Source organism: Nomascus leucogenys, chromosome 12 (genome assembly GCF_006542625.1).
Source record: "Nomascus leucogenys isolate Asia chromosome 12, Asia_NLE_v1, whole genome shotgun sequence".
NCBI classification, from domain to species: domain Eukaryota; kingdom Metazoa; phylum Chordata; class Mammalia; order Primates; family Hylobatidae; genus Nomascus; species Nomascus leucogenys.
In genome coordinates this window covers 30,665,333-30,691,707 of record NC_044392.1, presented here as the reverse complement: position 1 = coordinate 30,691,707, position 26,375 = coordinate 30,665,333, and the positions used below count along the sequence as shown (strand labels likewise).

General features: G+C 38.0%; 1 protein-coding gene across 2 annotated transcripts; it reads left to right on the top strand.

The window, feature by feature from the left end:
- Positions 1 to 26,375, top strand: FMO3 (flavin containing dimethylaniline monoxygenase 3). 2 transcript variants are annotated; one of them, XM_012511012.2, is made up of 10 exons: positions 6 to 65; positions 1,919 to 2,056; positions 9,598 to 9,723; positions 12,298 to 12,486; positions 16,187 to 16,349; positions 16,588 to 16,730; positions 19,301 to 19,500; positions 22,609 to 22,964; positions 24,763 to 24,835; positions 25,656 to 26,375. In XM_012511012.2, the coding sequence occupies exons 3-10, from the start codon at positions 9,715 to 9,717 to the stop codon at positions 25,996 to 25,998; spliced, it is 1,476 nt and encodes a 491-aa protein (XP_012366466.1). In that variant the 5' UTR covers positions 6 to 65; positions 1,919 to 2,056; positions 9,598 to 9,714; the 3' UTR covers positions 25,999 to 26,375. The 2 variants fall into 2 exon arrangements, with proteins under 2 accessions (XP_003258914.1, XP_012366466.1); XM_003258866.3 differs by lacking the exon at positions 9,598 to 9,723 and having other exon boundaries at positions 1 to 65; positions 25,656 to 26,240.

Below are 26,375 nucleotides of genomic sequence, written 5' to 3'. Positions count from 1 at the left end.
CTTTCAAACTGCCCAGACAGTTGGACAGGACATAGACACACAGAAGAAAAGAAGACAAAGAACAGGTAGGAAAATTAAAAAGGTAGGAGGCCAAGGCGGGTGGATCACCTGAGGTCAGGAGTTTGAGACCAGCCTGGCCAACATGGTGAAACCCAGTCTCTACTAAAAATACAAAAATTAGCCAGGCTTAGTGGTGCATATACCTTTAATCCCAGCTACTTGGGAGGCTGAGGCAGGAGAATCACTTGAACCCGGGAGGCAGAGGTTGCAGTGAGCCGAGAGCATACCATTGCGCTCCAACCTGGACAAGAGCAAAACTCCGTCTCAAAAAAAAGAAAAAGAAAAAAAGGTGATATAGTAAAGGGTTGAGGGTGGGATGGGCAAATGAAGAAGGTGCATGCTGTAGTTTTATACCAAATATGGTTAGAATGAGAATGATATAATTCAGGCAGTTTGTTTGTTTCTGGGAATCACGGATCATGATTTTTATCATCCAAGTCTATTTCCCTGCATAGCTATGTGATTTTGTCTAAAAAGAAAAAAAAATAGTGAAAGAAGTAGTAGTAGAGCCTAAAGACAGTGTCAGGAACAGAAAAAAGTTAGGCAATGTAATTTTCTTACAGGAGAATGGAGGTTGAAGATAGTGGGAAAAACTTGTTTTTAGGTAAGAACATGACTTCTTCCCGCCTGCCCCCCACAACCCCGGAGAGAAGGTCTCACTCTGTCACCTAGGCTAGAGTGCAGTGCCGCAACCATAGCTCACTGCAGCCTCAAACTCTTGGGCTCAAGCGATATCCCTGCTCGACAGGAATATATAATCCCAGAGTAGCTGGGACTATAGGTATGTACTATTTACTTGTCTTTTTAATTGAGGTGAAGAACATTGTTGATGGGGAGAAGGGTGACTACCTGGCACACTGAAATAGACATCTTCAGACCTTGTTCCTCATTATCCGTATCTAAGTAGAAGATACAGATTGTGTGTGTGTGTGTGTGTGTGTGTGTGTGTGTGACTGTGTGTGTGTATACATATACATATATGTTTCTTCATTCCCATGTACAGGCATATGTATGTGGGTGGGTGGGTGGATGTGTCTACAGGTGTTTTAGTTGCGAATCTTCTTTTATTTCTTCTGCTTACTCTTTTTGGTAGACAGTAAATGACAAAGTCCAAAAGCAAAAAAGATAAATATGTATGCTGGGTCATCAGTCTCTTAATTTTGGAGAGCTGATGACTAAAAACAAAGTGCTTATTTATTTTATTATTATTATTATACTTTAAGTTTTAGGGTCCATGTGCACAATGTGCAGGTTTGTTACATATGTATACATGTGCCATGTTGGTGTGCTGCACCCATTAACTCGTCATTTAGCATTAGGTATATCTCCTAATGCTATCCCTCCCCCCTCCCCCCACCCCATTTTTTTTTTCAGAAGAAAACTTTCTCTTTAGAAATTAGAGAGAAATGAAAATGTAGTTAGATCACTAAAAGGAATTTGTTTTCTAGAGACAAGGTCTTACTCTGTCACCCAGGCTGGAGTGCAATGGTACAGTCATGGCTCACTGCAGCCTGGAACTCCTGAACTTAAGTGATCCTCTCGCCTCAACCTCCTGAGTAGCTGGGAGTACAGGCACGCGCCACCACACTCAGCTGATTTTGTTTGTTTTTTGTTTTGTTTTGTGGAGACAGGGTCTCCCTCTGTTGTCCAGGCTGGTCTCAAATTCCTGGGCTCAAATGATCCTCCCACCTCAGCCTCCCAAAGTGCTGAGATTACAGGCATGAGCTACCATACTCAGCCAGTGTTTCTTAAAAAGTAAAGTTTTTATTAAGCCAAAGAGCGAAATCAAAATAAATAGATAAGTAAATAAATTTTCAGCAATGTTGTTACTGGAAATGTTCTCTGGGTCTTTGCACAGGTGACCATGGGGAAGAAAGTGGCCATCATTGGAGCTGGTGTGAGTGGCTTGGCCTCCATCAGGAGCTGTCTGGAAGAGGGGCTGGAGCCCACCTGCTTTGAGAAGAGCAATGATATTGGGGGCCTGTGGAAATTTTCAGTGAGTAGCATGTTGTTGTAATAGACAGGAAAATAGGTTGGGAAGTGTATAAGAGCATGCTGTGTACACACAGGTTTCCAAACCTGCTACCATGGCAGTTGTCATATCTGTTAGAATTGGAATCCACTAAGTACAGTGTCAAGAGCAGGTTGGAAAGTAACCTCCTCGCAAGTCAGAAGTAAGTTAGACAATGGGCTTTGAAATTCTCCGTTACAGAATTCTCCCTTGATAGATCATTAATAAGAGTCACTCGGACATAAAATTAGTGGTAAATATTAGTTAGGTTTATGTAGTTATAATTATTTATTCATTTTAAACACAATACCATTTCACATCTTTTTTTACAGATTTAGGGGGTACAAGTGCAGTGTTATTACATGGATATAATGTATAGCAGTTAAGTCTGGGCTTTTTGTGTAGCCATGACCCAAATAATGTACATTGTACCCATTAAGTAATTTCTCATACCTCAACCCCCTCCCACTCTCCTACCCTTCCAAGTCCCCAATGTCTATTATTCCCACACTCTATGTCAATGTGTATACATTATGTAGCTCCCAATCATAAGTGAGAGAACATGTGGTATTTGACTTTCTGTTTCTGAGTTATTTCACTTAAGATAATGGCCTCCAGTCCCATCCATGTTGCTGCAGAAGACATAATTCCATTCTGTATTATTGCTGGGTAGTATTCCATGGTGTTTGCATATATACATACATATATATGTATATGTGTCTGTGTGTATATATATATGTATGTATATACCACATTTTCTTTATCCAATCATCCTTATTAGACAACAAGGTTGATTCCATTTCTTTGCTACTGCAAATGGTGCTGTGATAAACATATGGGTGCAGGAATATTTTTTATATAACAACTTCTTTTCTTTTGTATAGATAGCTAGCAGGGGCATTGTTGGGTCAAATGGTAGTTCTAGTTTTAATTCTTTGAGAAATCTCTATACTGTTTTCTATAGTTTATATTCCAACCAACAGTGCATCTTTTTCTCCACATACTCACCAATATCTGTATTTTTTTACTTTTTTTTTTCTTTTTGAGATGGAGTCTCAATCTGTCTCCCAGGCTGGAGTGCAGTGGCACCATCTCAGTTCACTGCAACCTCCACCTCCTGGGTTCAAACGATTCTCCTACCTCAGCCTCCCGAGTAGCTGGGATTACAGGCACCCACCACCACACCCAGCTAATTTTTGTATTTTTAGTAGAGATGGGGTTTTGCCATGTTGGCCAAGCTGGTCTCAAACTCCTGACCTCAGGTGATCCGCCAGCCCTGGACTCCCAAAGTGCTGGGATTACTGGCGTGAGCCACTGTGCCTGGCCTTTTTGACTTTTTAATAACAGCCATTCTGACTGGTGTAAGATAGTATTTTATTGTGGTTTTAATTTGCATTTTCTCTGGTAATTCGTGATGTTAAGCATTTTCCCATATGTTTATTGGCCATTGGTATGTCTCTTTTTGAAAAATGCTTATTTATCTCCTTTTCCCACTTTTTAATGGTGTTATCTGTGCTTCTTTAAAATTGAGTTCCTTGAGTTCCTTATAAATTCTGGATATTTGTCCTTTGTTGGATGAACAGTTTGCAAATATTGTCTCCCACTCTGAAGGTAGTCTGTTCACTCTGTTAATTATTTCTATGTGAAAAAGATTTTTAGATTGTCTATTTTTGTTTTTATTACATTTGCTTTTGAGGCCTTAGTCATAAATTCTTAGTCATAGCCTAGGTAAGAGTTTTGCCTATATTTTTCTAGAATTTTTATAGTTTCATGTCTTACATTTACGTTTCTAATCTACCTTGAGTTAATTTTTGTATATGGTGAGAGATAGGGGTCCACTTTTATTCTGCATATGGCTATCTAATTTTCCATGCACAATTTACTGAATAGGGTGTCCTTTCCCCAGTGTATGCTGTTGTCAACTTTGCTGAAAATCAGTTGGCTGTAGGGATGAGGCTTTATTTCTGAGTACTCTATTCTGTTCCACAGATCTATGTGTCTATTTTTATACCAGTACCATGCTATTTTAATTACTATAGACTTGCAGTATAATTTGAAGTCAGGTAATATGATGCCTCCAGCTTTGTTCTTTTTGCTTAGAATTGCTGCAGTCATCTGGGCTTTTTTTTGGTTCCATATGAATTTTTAGAATTGTTCTAATTCTGTAAAAAATGGCATTGATATTTTGTTAGAAATTGCATTAAGTCTTTTGGGCATATGGTTATTTTAATGATATTGGCCCTTCCAATCCATGAGCATGAGATGTTTTACCATTTGTTTGTGCCAGCTACAATTTCTTTTATTCATGTTTTGTGGTTTTCCCCGTAGAGATCTTTCACCTCTAGTTAAATGGGTTCCTAGATAATTTTTTTATTGTTGCTGGCTTTTCCCATTCATTTGGTGAGGCTACCAAAGTGATTGGGACCATGGATTTTAAAGTTTCAGGTGCTGACTTTGGTCTTGTGAAACTACATAACTGAAAATTGCTTTGAAGTTCTTCAATGCCCCTTTGTCCCGTGCATTTGTAATAAGGGTTCTATTAGCAGACATGCATGTATGCACTTGTTAAATCACTTCATGTGTTGCCAAATAGCAGCAAGAATAGGGCTTCCCTATGTTCTCCACTCAATCAGTACAGTCTTCCAGCCTTATTGCCTGAGTCTTATTTTCTTCTTCTGATAAACCCATTAATATATATGCAAATTTAGGAAGATTAATGACCCTTTTAAGTCACTATTTCCTCCTCAAATGCAAAATCAGTATTATATTATTTACCTCAATGAAAAGGTTGTATTTAATGAAACAGTGTCTGTAACAGCTCTTTAAATATTATAGACATGAGATATCATTCTTATTAATATAGATATTTTGCAGACTGCAAAAACTCTTGAAACCACCCAGCATCTTTTTTTTAAAAAACATGGTATGTTTCATATATATATATACACACAAACACACACATATATATATACATATATATATTTTATTATACTTTAAGTTCTAGGGTACATGTGCACAATGCGCAGGTTTGTTACATATGTATACATGTGCCATGTTGGTGTGCTGCACCCATTAACTCGTCATTTAACATTAGGTATATCTCCTAATGCTATCCCTCCCCACTCCTCCCACCCCACAACAGGCCCTGGTGTGTGATGTTCCCCTTCCTGTGTCCAAGTATTCTCATTGTTCAATTCTCATCTATGAGTGAGAACATGCAGTGTTTGGTTTTTTGTCCTTGCGATAGTTTGCTGAGAATGATGGTTTCCAGCTTCATCCATGTCCCTACAAAGGACATGAACTCATTATTTTTTATGGCTGCATAGTATTCCATGGTGTATATGTGCCACATTTTCTTTATCCAGTCTATCATTGTTGGACATTTGGGTTGGTTCCAAGTCTTTGCTATTGTGAGTAGTGACACAATAAACATATGTGTGCGTGTGTCTTTATAGCAGCATGATTTATAGTCCTTTGGGTATATACCCAGTAATGGGATGCCTGGGTCAAATGGTATTTCTAGTTCTAGATCCCTGAGGAATCACCACACTGTCTTCCACAATGGTTGAACTAGTTTACAGTCCCACCAACAGTGTAAAAGTGTTCCTATTTCTCCACATCCTCTCCAGTACCTGTTGTTTCCTGATTTTTTAATGATCGCCATTCTAACGGGTGTGAGATGATATCTCACTGTGGTTTTGATTTGCATTTCTCTGATGGCCAGTGATGATGAGCATTTATTCATGTGTCTGTTGGCTGCATAAATGTCTTCTTTTGAGAAGTATCTGTTCATATCCTTCACCCACTTGTTGATGGGGTTGTTTTTTTCTGGTAAATTTGTTTGAGTTCTTTGTAGATTCTGGATATTAGCCCTTTGTCAGATGAGTAGATTGCAAAAATTTTCTCCCATTCTGTAGGTTACCTGTTCACTCTGATGGTAGTTTCTTTTGCTGTGCAGAAGCTCTTTAGTTTAATTAGATCCCATTTGTCAATTTTGGCTTTTGTTGCCACTGTTTTTGGTGTTTTAGACATGAAGTCCTTGCCCATGCCTATGTCCTGAATGGTAATGCCTAGGTTTTCTTCCAGGGTTTTTATGGTTTTAGGTCTAACATGTAAGTCTTTTTTTTTTTTTTGAGACGGAGTCTCGCTCTGTCGCCCAGGCTGGAGTGCAGTGGCGCAATCTCGGCTCACTGCAAGCTCCGCCTCCTGGGTTCACACCATTCTCCTGCCTCAGCCTCTCCGAGTAGCTAGGACTACAGGCGCCCGCCACCACGCCCAGCTAATTTTTTGTATTTTTAGTAGAGACGGGGTTTCACCGTGGTCTCGATCTCCTGACCTCGTGATCCGCCCGCCTCAGCCTCCCAAAGTGCTGGGATTACAAGCGTGAGCCACCGCACCCGGCCAGCATTTAAGTCTTTAATCCATCTTGAATTAATTTTTGTATATGGTGTAAGGAAGTGATCCAATTTCAGCTTTCTACATATGGCTAGCCAGTTTTCCCAGCACCATTTGTTAAATAGGGAGTCCTTTCCCCATTTCTTGTTTTTGTCAGGTTTGTCAAAGATCAGATAGTTGTAGATGTGTGGTATTATTTCTGAGGGCTCTGTTCTGTTCCATTGGTCTATAACTCTGTTTTGGTACCAGTACCATGCTGTTTTCGTTACTGTAGCCTTGTAATATAGTTTGAAGTCAGGTAGCGTGATGCCTCCAGCTTTGTTCTTTTGGCTTAGGATTGACTTGGTGATGCGGGCTCTTTTTTGGTTCCATATGAACTTTAAAGTAGTTTTTTCCAATTCTGTGAAGAAAGTCATTGGTAGCTTGATGGGGATGGCATTGAATCTATAAATTACCTTGGGCAGTATGGCCATTTTCACGATATTGATTCTTCCTATCCATGAGCATGGAATGTTCTTCCATTTGTTTGTATCCTCTTTTATTTCGTTGAGCAGTGGTTTGTAGTTCTCCTTGAAGAGGTCCTTCACATCCCTTGTAAGTTGGATTCCTAGGCATTTTATTCTCTGAAGCAATTGTGAATGGGAGTTCACTCATGATTTGGCTCTTTGTTTGTCTGTTATTGGTGTATAAGAGTACGTGTGATTTTTGCACATTGATTTTGTATCCTGAGACTTTGCTGAAGTTGCTTATCAGCTTAAGGAGATTTTGGGCTGAGATGATGGGGTTTTCTAGATATACAACTATGTAATCTGCAAACGGACAATTTGACTTCCTCTTTTCCTAATTGAACACCCTTTATTTCTTTCTCCTGCCTGAATGCCCTGGCCAGAACTTCCAACACTATGTTGAATAGGAGTGGTGAGAGAGGGCATCTCTGTCTTGTGCCAGTTTTCAAAGGGAAAGCCTCCAGTTTTTGACCATTCAGTATGATATTGGCTGTGGGTTTGTCATAAACAGCTCTTATTATTTTGAGATATATCTTCTCTAGTTCTTTTAATTGTGATATTAGGGTGTCAATTTTAGATCTTTCCTGCTTTCTCTTGTGGGCATTTAGTGCTATAAATTTCCCTCTAAACACTGCTTTAAATGTGTCCCAGAGATTCTGGTATGTTGTGTCTTTGTTCTCGTTGGTTTCAAAGAACATCTTTATTTCTGCCTTCATTTTGTTATGTACCCAGTAGTCATTCAGGAGCAGGTTGTTCAGTTTCCATGTAGTTGAGTGGTTTTGAATGAGTTTCTTAATCCTGAGTTCTAGTTTGATTGCACTGTGGTCTGAGAGACCGTTTGTTATAATTTCTGTTCTTTTACATTTGCTCAGGAGTGCTTTACTTCCAACTATGTGGTCAATTTTAGAATACGTGTGGTGTGAAACCCCCCAGCATCTTATACAATGTGGTGGAGCCTACTGTATGTTATTAAAATGTGTTGACAGGGCTTCAGATTAACACACTGGTGATTTTTAGGGATTTTTGGTTGTTATTATTTTTGTTTCTTTGTGGCCAAACTTAAGGCTATTTTATCAGACACTTTCTATATGGCACGTGACTTTTTCTATTTAATTAAATATTTATAATAATCTTATAAGCTAGGTGTATTTTTTTCATTTTACAAATGAATTTGAAGCTTAAAAAGAAAAGAAAAAAAATCATACAGCTGATAATGGTGGAGAAAAGATCCCAATTCAAGCTTGCCTTTCTCTCCAGCCTATTCTTAACTTCTTTGTAAATTGCTGGTTGCCATTTCACCAAATGGCCTATTGAGCTGACCATGTCTTTGTTTATTTTTTCCTTTTTTTTTTTAGATAGAGTTTCTCTCTTGTTGCCCAGGCTGGAGTGCAATGGCACAATCTCAGCTCACTACAACCTCCGCCTCCTGGGATCAAGGGATTCTCCTGCCTCAGCCTCCCGAGTAGTTGGGATTACAGGTGTGCGCCATCATGCCCCACTAATTTTTGTATTTTTAGTAGAGATGGGGTTTTGCCATGTTGGCCAGGCTGGTCCCGAACTCCTGACCTCGGGTGATACACCCGCCTCAGCCTCCCAAAGTGCCGGAATTATAGGCCTGAGCCACCGCTCCTGGCCGGCCATATCTTATACACAGTGATCTTAACCAAAGCCTCATACTCAAACTTACTTTGCAAGACGTTGCTGAAGATAGAACGCACTGCTGATATGGCTATTGAGAGGAACACAGCCAAAGACAGCTAATTTGTCTTTCTTGCTGCTCGAGGAAGACTTTAAAATTTGAACCTGGCATCATAGGTTGATAAAACTGAACTGCAACATGTGCTACCCTTCAAGAAAAAGAAAGGATAGCCCAGAGGGTAGAGCCTCAGGCCCTGAGGGCAGAGGCCTGAGCCACAGCCTTCAAGCCTAATGGAATTTGTCCTACTGGATTTCAAAATTGCTTGGGATTAGTGATTCTTTTCTTTCCTCCTTTTTCCTCCCCGGTTAAATGGGAATGTCGATAAGGGTTTCCCATGCTTGTCCCACCATTGTATTTTGGAAGAAGATAACTTGTTTTCTAGTTTCACAGATTCACAGATAGAAATTTTGCCTTATCCTGGTCCATACCCAGAGTCTCATTTATATCTGATTTAGATAATTTATATGATGATGAGATTTTGGACTTCTGAATTGAAAATATATAAATGAGAGTTGAGACTTGATTTCATGCTGCTATGGGTTGAGACTTTGAGGATGTTGGGATTGGGTTAATGTATTTTGCAGATGGGATGGATGTGAATCCTTGGGAACCAGAGGATGGCCTGTAATAGGCTGAACAATTGAACAATGCCCCTCCTCAAAGATATTGCATCCAAACTCCTGGAACCTGTAAATGTTATCTTACTTACAAGAGAAAAGGGTATTTGCAAATATAATTAAGTTAAAAATCTTGAGATGGAGAGATTTTTCTGCATTATGTGGGTGAGCCCCAAATGCTACAATGAATACATCGTTAAGAGAGGCAGAGGGAGATTTAACACAAAGAGAAGAGAGAAGGTGATGTGATGACCTCAACAGAAAGAGAGAAATTTGAAGATGCTATGCTCTATCTTTGATGATGGCCAGAGGAGCCATGAGTGAAGGCATACAAGTGGGCTCTGGCCACTGAAAAAAATAAGAAATGCCAGCATCCACCAGAAACCAGAAGAGGCAAGGAATGAATTCTCTCTTGGACCTCTGAAAATGAACATGGTACTGTCACACTTTGTTTTCAGCCTACTGATAGTGATTCCCGACTGCTGACTTCTACAACTGTGAATCAATTGCTATTATTTTAAGCCATTAACTTTGTGGTAATTTATTACAGCAGCCCCAAGAAGCTAATACCTTTGGTTTTTCAGTGTTTCCTATTTTACTACTGTGAGGGGGCTTATAGATTGCAAATGATGGAGCAAACAGCAGTGTTTCTCAGATCACTAGAAGTCTGCAGCAATAGGCTGAGTATTCACATTATGAGATTGTTATAAAATTGTCTTAATTTTGTATTTGCCTTCCCTTTGGTTTCTAACTTCATCATTTTACATTATCATAACTTTTTTTAAATTTCAGAGAGATCCAAACATTGGTTAAAACTTAGCTAACACTAAGGGTGCATATAGTTGAAACGGAGCTGTTTACTACAGCACTTTCTATGCCCTTCTAGTTCCCTTCTAGTTCTGACTTCTAACCCTGATCTAGAGCCACGATGATGTATTTCCCTCACCTTCTTTGGTCACAGAAGGAGGACATTTCACCCAGATCTGCGGCCTAATCACAGGCCACATTTCTGAATAGGCCACGGATCTGGGTAAAATGTCCGCTTTTCTCAGGAGCTCCCCAAACAATAAATCAGTAAATCATATGAATTTTTGCATGAAGTTTTATGAATAGAGGCTTTCTTCTGGGAATACCACCCTTTTTTAACTTCCTCTGATTTTTTTCTAGACTATATATCAATTTTTTTCTTGAATGTTTCTTCTCTCTTTATGCTGATTATCATCTCTTTAAACTTACCGAACTCACAGAAAGCTACAAATTTTTGCACTTCCCCATCCCACATGCCTATAGGAGGGTCAACAAACCGTGTGAGCAGCAGAAAACTCATGTCCTATTTAAAGAACACACTGCTTTCTGAAATGAACATGGCAACTAATCTGCCAATTAATTGTCAATAATGAAACTGCAGCCACATTGGCTTTTGATGTGATTGTAATATTCCAATATTATACTAAAATTTCATGTTCTGGGGGCCCTGACAACTTTGAGTTAGATGAGCTCTAATTAGAAGTTTCTAGTGCTCAGTACTTTCCACTATGAACTAGCAATTACACATAGAGATCCACAATCTGATCTTTCATCATGAAACTTGAGATGTAAGTACCTTGGTGCTTCAACAGAGCTAAACCAAGGCTCCACCTCTTCCTAATAATGCTCCTACCAGTATTTTTTTTAACTTAATGCCTTTTGTTCATTCAACAGCTTGCTTTGCAGAGCTCACAGCTATAACAGATGTGTCCTATGGTAAGCTCTTCCACAGTAACTGTAGCCTGTTGGTCATGAGCTTCTACTTGTTGAACTCTACATTGTGACTGCCAAACTTGGCTGCACCTTAGAATTACCTGAAGAGCTTTTAAAACTTGTTGTCAATTAAATCAAATTCTCTGAGAGTGGGGCCTAATGCTCAATGTTTTTTTAAAGCTCCCAGTTTATTTCAGTGTGTGGCTAAAGAAGCACAACACAATGTCCTAACCTTCTCATTGCTGATCATTCTTTCCTCAATGTTCTTTTTCTTTATTCATCATCACTTAACATTTCCTCTAAGGCTTTATTAGCATAGTTCTATAATTCCTTAGAATTAAAGCAAATTCAGATATTTTTGTATCATTGAAAGCTAAAACTTTGTTACTTACATAAGTGCTCAAAAGGCATGCGATGCCCATAAATTCTGTGTTAGATTCAAAATAGTTAACCTTACTTTATACATTATAGAAATTCTAAGGTTAATTTTTTAAAAATTAGGTCTTAAAATGCTTACATTTACAAATCTGATCAATAGTTGCAACCTCTTGTTACTGTTTGCTTTTATAAATTGACCATTGGATGCTTGTGCTCATGAGTTGACACATTGAAATTACGCAAGGTTGAATTTTGAAAAATCTCTGTCACTGTATTTAATGGTTCAAGGGAATGAAAGGATTGTAGTTACATAGGCCTAAAGGACATAATGAAATTTAAAATTTGTTTCCCTTAGAAAAGATTAAGATATATTTTCTTAAAAGATATTAAGAAAGGTATTCTTCCATATCCTAAGTTCCCTTAACAAGTTTCCATGATTAGCATCAATTGTTGAAGTGAAGTTAATTTATATGTGTCTTACTGAATTTACTGTGGATAAAGGATGACTCAATAAGTATACAGTTGGCCATCTGTTTTTGCAAGTTCTGCATCCACAGATTCAACCAATCATTGATTAAAAAAATCCAAAAAAAACAAATAAAAAATAAAAATAAAAATAAAAAACAATAGACTATATTCATTTAGCGTTTATATTGCATTAGGTATTATAAGTAACCTAGAGATGATTTAAAGTATCTGTATATAGGTTATATGAAAATACTATATCATTTTATATAAGAGACTTGAGCAATCATAGATTTTGGTAACCACAGAGGTCCTGGAACCTTCCATAGATACCAAGGGATGACTGTAATTACGTGGAACCAGCCCTGACCATGATCAGTATGCTCATTTACCAATTCTCTTCCATTTGAAACTATACATTCACAGGACCATGCAGAGGAGGGCAGGGCTAGCATTTACAAATCAGTCTTTTCCAACTCTTCCAAAGAGATGATGTGTTTCCCAGACTTCCCATTTCCTGATGACTTCCCCAACTTTATGCACAACAGCAAGATCCAGGAATATATCATTGCATTTGCCAAAGAAAAGAACCTCCTGAAGTACATACAATTTAAGGTAAGATGTTATCAACAATTTAGCTCTTGTCATAATGCTGAAGAAGTCTGTGTCTACTACTGGATTCTCATTTGTTCCTTTCAGTTTCCCTTTCTAATTTGTCAACATTTTTAACAGTGTGGCCTCTCTAACTCTAGGTTTAGAGAATTACCTTCTTCTCAAGGATACCTGGAAAATTCACAAAATTTGACCACCTACAGTTCTTAGACTAAATCACTACTAATTTAGAAATCAATACCAAAGAAATAAATGTAAAATACCTTTGAATTTGGAAATTAAAAACTCTTTTTATCTGAATAACATATAGGTCAAAGAAGAAATTTCAACTGGAATTTAAAAATATCTATAACTGAATGCTAATTTAGTTCTATGTATCAATACTTGTGAGAAACACAGGAAGCTATATTTTCATGAAAATTATAAATGTAAATGTTTACATTAGAAAATGAAAAAGTTTAAAAATAAGGTAAGAAAGTTTAAGAAATTAGTAAAAGAAAGATAGAATAAACTCAAAGAACAGAATGAAGGGGATATAAAAATAAATTTATAAAATGTAAAATAAAGCATATGTACAAATTGAAAGTTAATTACTTGAAAAGACTAATAAAATAAACAACAGGAGCCAAGTGCAATGACCCATGCTTATAGTCCCAGCACTTTGGGAGGACAAGGCAGGCAGATTGCTTGAGTCCAGGAGTTGGAAACTAGCCTGGGTGACATGGAGAAACCCTGTCTCCACAACAAATACAAAAATTAGCTGGATGTGGTGGCACATGCCTGTGGTCCCAGCTACTAGGGAGGCTAAGGTGGGAGGATTGCTTGAGCTCGGGAGGTAGAGGTTGCAGTGAGCTGAGATCGCACCACTGCACTCCAGCCTGGGTTTCAGAGACACTATCTCAAAAAATACATAAATAAACAATAGATAAAAAGCTGGCAGTTTAAGGAAAAAAATAATCAAAGGCACAAATAAATAATATTGACAAGGAAAGGGTAGACAAAATGGATACAGATGAATTAAAAAATATAACAAGAATACTATAAAAGTGTTTGCCAAGTAATATTTTAAGTTGGTTAAATTTTTGCAATTTTTTAAAAAAACTTATCAAAACTCACTCAATAATAAGTAGAAAGCCTGAATTGTCGTTTGATGATTTATAGTTCTTTTGACCTAGAAATTAAAAATCTTCCCATAAAGAAAATAAACAGTTCCATGGGTACTTCCAAATTTGCAGTGAACAAGTTATTTCAATATTTTAGAAACTTTCAGAGGCTTGAAAATGAGATATGATTTCCAAAGTTATTTTGTGACATTATTACCTTTACATCAAAAGCAGACAAGATAATATGAAATAGGAAAATTACAGGCCAATCTCCTTCATGAAAATCAATGTAAAAATCCTTCAAAAATGAATCCAACAGAGTATTAAAAGAGATTAACTGGGTCAAATGGTATTTCTAGTTCTAGATCCCTGAGGAATCGCCACACTGACTTCCACAATGGTTGAACTAGTTTACAGTCCCACCAACAGTGTAAAAGTGTTCCTATTTCTCCACATCCTCTCCAGCACCTGTTGTTTCCTGACCTTTTAATGATCGCCATTCTAACTGGTGTGAGATGGTATCTCATGTGCCCTAAAACTTAAAGTATAATTAAAAAAAAGAGAGATTAACTGTCTTGATTGAGTTGACTTTGGCCTAAGTATGCAAGAGTATTTTAATACTAAGAAATATACATATATATTTTACTACAAAAACCTGTTATAGGCAGAAAACCATATGTTTATTTAACAAATTCAGAATTTAAAATTCAGTTACATTAACTGAAATTTAACACCTATTTGTGCTTGAAAGAAAAAAAAAGAAAATCAAAAGAAAACTCTCGCCAAACTTAGAGCAGAATTGTCTTGAACCAGCAAAACATACACAAACATTATCTTAATCTTTATCTTAATTTATCTTAAATCTGCACTGTTCAATATAGTAGCCACTAGCCACAAAACTGAGATGTGCTATAAGTATAAAATATACACAAACTTTCCAAGTCTTATTATAAAAAAGGAAAGTAAAATACCTTATTAATAAATTTTAATTACATTTTGAAATGTTAACATATCAGACAGATTGAGTTAAATTATACATTTTTTTTTCACTTTTTAATGTGACTATTAGAATTTTTTTTTTTTTTTTTTTGACACGGAGTTTTGCTCTTGCTGCCCAGGCTGGAGTGCAATGGTGTGATCTTGGCTCACCATAACCTCCATATCCCAGGTTCAAGTGATTCTCCTGCCTCAGCCTCCCAAGTAGCTAGGATTAAAGGCATGCACCACCATGCCCAGCTAATTTTGTATTTTTAGTAGAGACGGGGTTTTCTCCATGTTGGTCAGGCTGGTCTCGAACTCCCAACCTCAGGTGATCTACCTGCCTCACCCTCCCAAAGTGCTGGGATTATAGGCGCAAGCCACTATGCCCGGTCTTAGAAATTTTGTAATTGCATATATTGCTCATACTATATTGGTACTGGTCAGTGCTGTGCTAAAGGATGAAAAGTTAGAAGCATTCACTTTAAAGTTTCAGAACAAGATAAGAATTCCTAATTACTATTATCAGTAGTAATTACTTCTTTTCAATAGTCAAGAAATTTAAGAAACAGTGCAGTAACTAAAGAATAATAAAGAGAATGACAACTCAAAAGAAAGTAAAACACAGTTATTGAAGATAATGTGATTCTCTATGTAGTAAATCCAAAATATATAAATTACTAGAATTCATAGCAATACAAAAAGAGTTAGGCAAGGTGGTGATATATAAGATCAATATATAAAAATGAATTGCATTTCTGTAAACCAGCAGCAAACAGAAACCTATCCAAAAAAAAGTTGCCATATACAATAGCATAACTAATTAACTAATCCCAGAGTTATTCTAAACAAATTATGTATTAGGTCTTATGGGTCCATAAGTGCTCATTTTATTATATTTCATAACTAACAAAAATGTAACATATACGTGTTTGTGCATTTTCTTATATGTATGAAATAGTACATAATAAAGTTTTTAAGAACAATTAATACCAAATAGAGATTCTTTTTCCAATATAATCAGAAGAATTGAAAGATTTTTTTTAAAACAGGGAGCACAACAACAGGCAGCCATTTAGCTGTGAACAAATATTTATCGATAATCTAGTCAAAGCTACTCAGTGTATAGTCCAAGTGACATCAGCGTCACCTAGGAGTATGTTAGAAATTTGAATTTAATAGTTTTAATTTTAATTTAATGAATTTAATAATTTTCTGGATCACATTTTCGTATGTTCTGGTTCAGTACATCTATCTTTGAGCTATCTTTAATGTACTGAACCAGAACATACAGGAATGTGATCCAGAACATTATTGGCCATCAGATTTTCTAATATATGTGATGTGCACCTCTTGTAAATTATAATTGAATTCACTGCCGTATCTCCAAGGGGTGTCACTCTTGTACTCCAGAAAATACTGATTATGCACAAAAAATCATGCAGGGACAAATAGATAGATACCATTTAGTGTTTTGATTTATTCTGAGGGAATTTTAAATTTGTAATATGTATCTTAATCATTAAATATTTTTCCTAACCCACTTCTCTTTTTTCATACTGTATCTGCCAAAACCATTTGCTAGCATAGAAAAGAGGGGTTTCTTTCTGTATTTCTCTTAGACATTTGTATCCAGTGTAAATAAACGTCCTGATTTTGCAACTACTGGCCAGTGGGATGTTACCACTGAAAGGGATGGTAAAAAAGAATCGGCCGTCTTTGATGCTGTAATGGTTTGTTCCGGACATCATGTGTATCCCAACCTACCAAAAGAGTCCTTTCCAGGTAAGGCCAAACTTTAAGCTGCTAGCCACATAACTGACAAAAATTAATATCTCGATAATGTCTTTTTTCTAAAAGTACAAGCAGGTTAAATTAAAATATGCTTCTGTTATATCTAATATGCTTGGTGTGTTAAAATAGCACATTATTGTGACTGCATCTATTCACAAGGTCGTTTCTGTTAAAGTCTTTGTTTAAATATATGACTCAAACTGCCATATATTTCTCACTTTTCACTCAGGACTAAACCACTTTAAAGGCAAATGCTTCCACAGCAGGGACTATAAAGAACCAGGTGTATTCAATGGAAAGCGTGTCCTGGTGGTTGGCCTGGGGAATTCGGGCTGTGATATTGCCACAGAACTCAGCCACACAGCAGAACAGGTACTACTCCCCGGGTACTCAGGTGACTCTCGTTACTGACAGAAGAGTTATTATCGTTTGAAAGGTGTGATATGAAATGTGGGGGAGGAGGGAAAGTTATCTGATGTAAAGACTAAGTGGTATTTCACATAGCTGAGCTTCCCCAAGTAACAGGTGAGGTTTTAAATTGCTTCATAGACAAAGGCAGAACATCAGCAAGGAGTAATACTGTCATTCAGCAATCTTCTTCTTCAAGACATTTGGTGCCTAATGTCTCTGATCAATTTCTCTAAAACTAGCACAGATTTAGGGTTAAGGTTATGACTCTGAGACTCAGGCAAGTCCTTCAATCTCTCTGAGACAAGTTTCTCAATGGTAAAACATATAAAAATAGAACCTACTTCTGGGGCTTGTTATAAAGTTAAAAGCTTTTGAACAAGATTTAAGCAATATAGAGTGGCTCATTTACTCATTCATTTATGCATGCATGCACACATTTGTCCCATGACTACTTATTGAGGGCCTACTATGTGCCAGGCACTGGCTTGGGTGCTGAAGACAGTGGTGAACATAACAGGCGTGATCCCTGCTCTGGAACAAGAGCTGCCACTGGAAAAAAGGATAAACAAGTGATTCAGGCACTAGATGCTATGATTCCAAAACCAGATGCTTCACAAAGGAGGTAGAACAGAACCAGTCCTTGAACAATAAATATAAATCATGAGACTGAAGAGGCAACAGCTCTTCTTAGAATTGGAAATGCCATGAGCAGAGGCATGAAGACAAGAAAATGAGCATTGTATATTTGACTATTGTAGGTTATAGTTTCATCTTGCTGGAATGGAAGTTCTTAATGCTAACAATTTGTATAATGCATTATGGTACTCAAATACCTTCCTGTAAACGGGCTCCTTTGCTTGTGGGAAGAAGGTAGTTTTATTACAGAAAGGATAAATGAGGACCAGAAATGTCAATTGTCTTCTGAAAGTCATCGAGAAAATTAATGTTTGAGCTACTGAAGGGTTACAGAACTGAAAGTCAAAGCTTCCGAATCCAAGGAACAGTAGTTATAGGATTGAGTTACAGGAAAGAAAGATTGGGATCAGATTATATCACATATTTTAAGGACTTGAATGACAGGATAAAATAGATTTCTGCATAAATAAAGGTAAATCATTATTTCAGCTTCTTGGGTTTAGGAAATTTATAACGAATTCATAGTTTTAAGAGATTTGTATTTGTATATGTGATTATTTGCATATGTGATAAATTAGAGGGAAGATCAATCTCAGAGGCTATTTAATTAATTGATCCTTTAGTCTCTCTCTTTTTTTTTTTTTTTTTTTCTGAGACAGAGTCTCACTCTGTTGCCCAGGCTGGAGTGCAATGGCACAATCTCGGCTCACTGCAACCTCCATCTCCCAGGTTCAAGCAATTCTCCCATCTCAGCCTCCTGAGTAGCTGGGATTACAGGCACCCACCACCACACCCCATACCCAGCTAATTTTTGTACTTTTAGTACAGACAGGGTTTCACCATATTGGCCAGGCTGGTCTTGAACTCCTGACCTCAGATGATCCGCCCACCTAGGCCTCCCAAAGTTCTGGGATTATAGGCATGAGCCACCATGCCTGGACTCCTTTAGTCTCTTCTTATTTGTCTAGTTCCTCTTATAACAAATGCCTTGAAGTGATATGGCACATAAAAATTGGTTTTAAAAAAGACAAAGAAAGCCTGAAAACTACACTATTATGGATTAGCATAACAGAAGGGGAAGGAAACGAAACTGACATTTACTGACCACATACTATCTGCCAGGTAACGTTACCCATGTGACATAGTTTATCACATCGAATTAACGCTTACACAAATTTGATGAGGCAAATTCGATTCTCTCCATTTTGGGAATGAGGGAACAAGATTAGAGAAGTTAAAGGAATTTTTTCAAATCACATCATTAATAAGTAGGAGAGCCAGTGTTTGAGCGTATGGTTTTCTGATTCCAAATTTCTCACCTTCTTTTCAGATAGTAGCAGGCATTTTGGTTTAAAATGCCTATTTTGAGGTCATAATTGCTTATTTGTAGACAGCAATAGTTAGATAAGCACTAGGGAAAACATGACTAGAATTCAGTTATTAGTCACCTGTAGCAGAGACTGATTAAAATATGAAAATTTGCCTGCAGCACTGTGACAGGGTGGCTGACCCTAAGATGTAAAGTTCAGAAGTTTATTTGGGAACACTCTCAGGATCAATACTTCTGCAGGACAGGAAGGAAGCTTCCGTTTACTTTGAAACTGGGATGGTCCTTTGGCATTGCCCCAATTTGAGGTGAGGGACTGGGCCTTTATATGCCCGCATTGACCAGTCACTAGATGAAGGAAACTCAGAAAGAGTAGAAGATGTTGGGTAAGGCCCCTCTCTTCAGCCAAAGCAACTGTCAAAATGGACTGACAGCTGAGAGATGCCTTCTGACACCACTTTCTGCAGCTGGGGTAATAGATCTATTCCTCAAGAGGGATCTGGGGTGCTCACCAGAATATCTACTACAAATGGTCACTAATTTCATGGTTGAATTCTTATTTTTTAAGGTCATGATCAGCTCCAGAAGCGGCTCCTGGGTGATGAGCCGGGTGTGGGACAATGGTTATCCTTGGGACATGCTGCTTGTCACTCGATTTGGAACCTTCCTCAGGAACAACTTACCGACAGCCATCTCTGACTGGTTGTACGTGAAGCAGATGAATGCAAGATTCAAGCATGAAAACTATGGCTTGATGCCTTTAAATGGGTAATGCAGAGTTAAAGTGATATGCCTGCTGGCCTTTAGTTCAGTGTCAACAACACTTAATGTTCCGTAACCCCAAAACAAATCAAAGTATTAGCAATCACAACTCATATATCAGAAGATAAAGAACTGCAAAAATTAAGAGTGATTTCCTATTTTGCAATCCTCCTTACTATACTTACACAGCTGGAAAATTATATAATGCCTCAGGAATTAGTCCCAGGAGTAATGATAATCAAAGTTAACCTCTTTTAAGCATTTTATACATGTCAGAGATTTAGCAAGACTCTGCTAAGGCTCTGGCATATATTATTTCATTTTATCCTTACAATTATGAAGAGAGCTCTATTAGTATCTCCATTTTAGAGATGAGATAACTGAGTTTCAGTTATAGTAGTTAATAACTTTACTAAAATCCCACAGCCAGGAAGTAGAAGCAGCATTCAAAACAAACCCAGATCTGCTGATTCTAGAGCCTCTCACTCTTGGCCACTTGCTCTACTACCTATCACTTAGTGACAAAGTTAAGCACATCAGGAGAACATTTCATGTCCTACCTTTCCCTTTTCATCACCCACCCCTTAATGGACCCCTCTCACTAAACACATACATACCAATGCTTGCATCTTCAGTCTCCTTCCCATCTTCTCCTATAATATCCTCTAAGCCAGTAACATAACAAGAAATGACTTTGACACGAGGTGAAAAACCCAAGTTATGAGCTGTTTACATCAAAGTGAATTCATTAATTAGACAAACATTTATTACACGTTTATTATATGCCAGGTCCTGTGTTTAGCCCTGTGAATATAGTAGTGAACAAAACATGCAAAAATCCCTGTCCTCATGGAACCTACATTCTAAGTGGTGGGAAACAGACAAACAATAGCATAAGATCATATGGCGATGTGTGCTTTGGGGAAGAAAACAAAACAGATAAAGGTAATGGCAAGTGCTGTCAGGACAATTTCCAATAGAGTCCTCAGAGTATGTCTCAGGGAGGAGACTTTTAAGAAAACCTCTGAAGGAGTTGAGGGAATGAGCCATGAGGGTCTCTGGGGAAGGGTATTCCAGACTGAGGACACAGCCAGGGCATTTACGGGCAGGGCTGGCATGATCAACAAACAACAATGGGGCTTCTTTTCCTGGAGAAAACAATGAGGGGAGAGATAAAACCAGTGACATAAAAACTGTTGGATGGCATGGGCCTTGTAGATCATTGTAAGGACTCTGGCTTTTATTCTGAAAGCAATGGGAAACTACAGCAGGCATCTGAGCAAATGAATTATAAGACCTAAATTAGTATTGCAGAGATTGATCAGCTGCTGTGGTCATCATTCCATGTAAGGGTAGGGCAAGGAAGGAAGCCAAATGACCAGTTAAAAAGCTACTCTCAAAAACCTGAATCAGAGGGGATGTTGGTCTGGACCAAAATTGTTAGCAGTGAGCAGTCAGAATTGGCCAGATTTCTGGATAGCTTGAAGGTAGACCCAAAAAGGATTTTCTGTGGACTGGATAGAGGATGAGAGAGCAAGGAGGGAGTAAGAATGTCTTCAAGATATTTGAAAAAGGATGACATTGACATTTACTAAAATGTGAAAAACTACAGGAGGAACAGAAGTTCAGTTTTAGACATATTAAAGTTGGAATGCCTATTAGACATTCGGGTAGAAGAATGTTGAGCCAGCAGTGGGAAACACAAGACAGGAGGGAGGCTCAAACCAGAAGTTAAAACTTTGGAGTCATGAGAAAATTTTTCCTGAATAAATGGAACTAGATGACATCTCTTGAAGAATGCGTGTAAATGGAGGAGACTAAAGGTCTGAGGGCTGAGTCCTGAGGTAGGCCATTGTCAGAAGTCAGGAAGAGAAGAGGAGAAGACATCTGTGGGAGACAGAAAAAGAATAGCCAGCAAAGTAGGAAAGGAACTGAGAGAGTGATGACCTGGAAACAAAATGAGTACAGTGTTTCAAGAAAGAGGAAACCATCAATTATGTTAAATGCTAAGTTGAGTAAAAGGGAAAGTGAGGGTGGACCACTGCATCTGGGAGCCTGATTCTGATGGCCTTGACAAGAGCAGTTTCAGTGTGGTGATGGTGGAGGTGAAAACCTGATGGCCACAAGTTTCAAATAAATGGCAGGTAATAAGCACAATTGAGTCAAGCCATTTTCCAAGTAAGATTCCAACCAATCTCATGGTCCAGCTCAGTTTGTTCTCCAGTGGAATCTGCCTGTAGCACTCTCTCACAGCTCCCACAGCCATACAAGAACAACACTCTTTCCTTAAACTGTATTCACATTCATCCCTGGGTTCAGATTTCTTTGCTCCCACTACACACATTGTTGAATAAAAAGTAGTCCAAAGCTCTCTCTTTCCAGACTTGCAGTCGCCAAAGCCTCAAACTGGCACCCTCCCTCTGGCCCTATTTAAATTCCTGGGTGCTCTCTCCTTCACCTGACTGGTGCCTCTGTCTGCACAGGGCTCATACTTCATCCCTCAAGAGCCCAGCTGCAGCTTTCACACCTTTGACTTTCCTCCTCCTATTTGATCTTCTCCACATTATGATGACCACCTTGGAGTATACTGAATTAAGAATAACAGTTAACATTTTCGAGCTCTATGCATATGCTAGAGACTGCGCAAAACTCTTTATATCAATCAGGGAACTTCTGAGGTAGTACAAACATTACTGACATTGCAGATGAGAAATATGAGACACCAAGAATTTAAAAAACAATCTCATCAAGGTTCCCACTGAATAAGTAGCAACTTTAAAAAAATGTAAACACCGAGGTACCCTCACTTCAGAGTTTTTCCTGAAACAGGCTTTAACAGGGAACTGGGCCTAAGCCTTTATTCTGGGATTTAGAAAGAGCTCCATGGAAGAGAAAGATCACAGAAAATAGAGATGGAGCCAGCAAATAGCAACTTCTCTTACTTCCCAATGTTGCCTCCCATCAATTTTGTTCTTCAGCCATATTAGAGATACTCTATGGCTCAGAAAAAAAAAATCTTGGGTCATTTTTTCCTTCCTTATCAATTTATATATGGACCAATAAAACAAGAGGGAAATATTACACTTCTAATAATTGTCTCTGTTTTCCATACAGAGTCCTGAGGAAAGAGCCTGTATTTAATGATGAGCTCCCAGCTTGCATTCTGTGTGGCATTGTGTCCGTAAAGCCTAACGTGAAGGAATTCACAGAGACCTCGGCCATTTTTGAGGATGGGACCATATTTGAGGGCATTGACTGTGTAATCTTTGCAACAGGGTATAGTTTTGCCTACCCCTTCTTTGATGATTCTATCATCAAAAGCAGAAACAATGAGATCATTTTATTTAAAGGAGTATTTCCTCCTCTACTTGAGAAGTCAACCATAGCAGTGATTGGCTTTGTCCAGTCCCTTGGGGCTGCCATTCCCACAGCTGACCTCCAGTCCCGCTGGGCAGCACAAGTAATAAAGGGTAAGTCAATAAAGAGGCTCATGGATTGGGAAGATGAATGCCAGCGACAATAATTTTGGATCTTTGTGAAAACAATAATCCTAGTTACAAGGTCCCCTTCAGTTTTGAAAATTTATAATTCTATATTCTTTGGTGCTATATTTTGTTAGCAATTTAAAGTATACCAGTTTGGATTATTGTATGAAATACTACAAGATATTATTAGAGGAGGTATTTTGTGACTTATAAGTTCTTACAGCTGATAATTACCTAAGATCATTTATTAGACTTGAGACTACCAAAGTTTGCATTCACTTAAGACTAAGTGGATGACAACTTTATAAAATTATGATTGCAAAACTCAGTAGAATTACATTGCTTGAAAAGTTCATAAGAAAATATGTTTACAAGCCAATATCCAGCCAACTTCAAATATCCACAGTCATGGAAAATATGATTGCTGGGAGGCAATGGCTTTTACACTACTATTTTCTTCCCTGACAAAATAAGGACAAACAGTGGATCAACAGAGGCAGAAAGTGCTCAGTGTAGTAGATGATCAGTCTGTAATACATGGGAATACTGAGTTCTTATATTTTACAAAGGAAACAACAAACTTGATTGGGGTCAGGCAAGAAAGGTCAGGCAATTCCAGCAGCAGGCTGGAATACAGCTCTGGGGAGATGCAGATCACACGACCAGGTAGCCAGGGAGGTAATGGCATGAAATTTCACTCAGGGTTTCACTTAGGGTTCAGACCCAGAGAGGCTGGCATTAAAGGAAGGGTGGGACCCTTACTCTCTATGAGGACAAGAGTTGTAACTTGGGCTCTGAAGAAAGGAAACAAGGCAATTTATGGGGAAAATTGATGTACACGGCACAGGCTGTCTTAAGGGAAATGAGACACAAGGCAAACAACCCAGGTTTGGAAAACCAGAGTACCAAGACAAGAGGGGCTAGTTACAAGCAACCCAATGGCAGTAGTTGGCGGGCTAAAAAACAGTCTCTTTCTTTTCAATCTCTTCCTCTGAAAAGCATGACAAGTTCCAAGGCCTGGAACCATGCCACATCTACAAAAGCTGTTCAAGTGACCCTCCCTGTAAGAAGTGTAGAAATGGGAAATTAAGCAAGCCATTGTAGGTCTTGAGCAATCATATCTGGGCTAAGAGTTTTATTCTCTTTCCAAGATTGCCAAAGAAATCATCCTAAATTTGAAGTATTTCTGGACACAAAAGCCTGTTTTGGTCTGGGTTTTAGACAACTCTGCAAACTTATGTAAACCTGGATCCTGGGGCAGCCCCAAGTCAGATCTAGTCTCCTGGGTCTACCTTATGTCCTTGGTGACCTGTGGACAGTCCATATCCTCAGTCACATTCAAGAACTACTGGCTTTCCATAGAAAAACTTAGCCCTTCACCAAATTCTATATCTTATCTTCTGGAAATTCCATTTTCTGGCAAAGCAGGATTAATTTCTATGAAGATTTTTCTTCATAAATCTTGGAAAAGTGATGCTAATTCACCTCTGTTTGGCTATAATTTAAAAGACAACATTCTTAAAATATGACTGAGAGATTAAAATATATCTATGAAATGGTTTGAAACATCTTGTAACCAGTTTAAGAGCAAAGCTATTTAGGTAATGTTTTTTAATTATTATGACAAATATGAGTTCTGAGAAGACTAGAACTGAATTTGATGTCTGTCTGAAAATGATCACCAATTAATGGAATTCATAACTCATTATTAAAAAGGGAAAATTACAGGCTGGTCCTATGCCAGGCTCATTTAATTACCATCATGTCTTTCCTTCTTTTTCAGGAACTTGTACTTTGCCTTCTATGGAAGACATGATGAATGATATTAATGAGAAAATGGAGAAAAAGCGCAAATGGTAAGAGTACCTATTGTGTAATAGGAGTGTAGGATTTCCATAGAAAAGTGAGAATTTATGAATGCCTGGAACTGTTTTCATCTTAAATTATCCTGAATGATGTCATTGGAATGACAGCTACAAGCTATATTCATCCATTCAACAAATATTAATTGAAGACCTACATTGCTTCTGACACTGTGTTAAGTTCTTTTTAGTACAAGGCACAGAGTGAATAATAGGATTGAGAATCTAACATTACATAGACAGTTTTAGCCCTCCATGCCTCCTGTAATATATCATAGAAAGGAGACCCAGAAAGGATTTGAAGTCAGAGGAGTTTGGGAACACATGGATATGGACTTCCATTCTCTAGCCCATAAATCCTCTTAAGATGTAGAGGATATTTCAAAGGTATACCTCTAATGAAAATGACTCAGAAAGTGAGAAGAATTTGGAGAACTGGGCTCCATTTCTAGTTGTCACTAATTAGCTCAATGGCCATGAACTATTATAGAAGCATCACCTGAGCAAGAGGCAATCTATCCATTTGTAAATAAGGATAAAAAATGTCTTTCTCAGCTGCATTGCAGTGCTGGGGTATTTCCAAATGAAACCAGTATGAAAGTTCTTTAAAAAAACTACAAAGTACAGGATAAACAAATGACATTCTCCTTATACAAGAAATTGATGTTGCATGTCAGGGTGGTATGGGAAATTTTTTTAAAGAGAGAGAGATTGATGTTAATTCTCACTGATATAAAGTTGTGAGCCATTTTCTCTGTTCTGTTTCTACACAGAGTTTGGGTATCCACAGTGGTGTTTTCTCTCTCATCTCCAGGTTTGGCAAAAGTGAGACCATACAGACAGATTATATTGTTTATATGGATGAACTCTCCTCCTTCATTGGGGCAAAGCCCAACATCCCATGGCTGTTTCTCACAGATCCCAAATTGGCCGTGGAAGTTTATTTTGGCCCTTGTAGTCCCTACCAGTTTAGGCTGGTGGGCCCAGGGAAGTGGCCAGGAGCCAGAAATGCCATCCTGACCCAGTGGGACAGGTCGTTGAAACCCATGCAGACACGAGTGGTTGGGAGACTTCAGAAGCCTTGCTTCTTTTTCCATTGGCTGAAGCTCTTTGCAATTCCTATTCTGTTCATTGCTGTTTTCCTTGTGTTGACCTAATCATCATTTTCTCTAGGATTTCTGAAAGTTACTGACAATACCTAGACAGGGGCTTTGCTATTTAAAAATTAAAATTTTCACACCACCTACTTTTCTATTCAGCATCTTTTGCAGTACTCTGTAGACATTAGTCAGTAACACAGTGTTATTTCTAGGTTCTGAAATAGCCATTTTAAGAATCATGTCATGATCTTAAGAGAGCACTAATCATTTCTGTTTGGGTTCCACTAACACTTCAAAATCAGAACTATGTTCTTTATATCTAACTTAAATCATTTCCTCAAACATTTTGACATGATTCCTTTTTCCTTTTAAACAATGTATGAAAGATGTATTTTAAATCTAAATAAAGAGCAAATTAAGCAGAATAATTATAA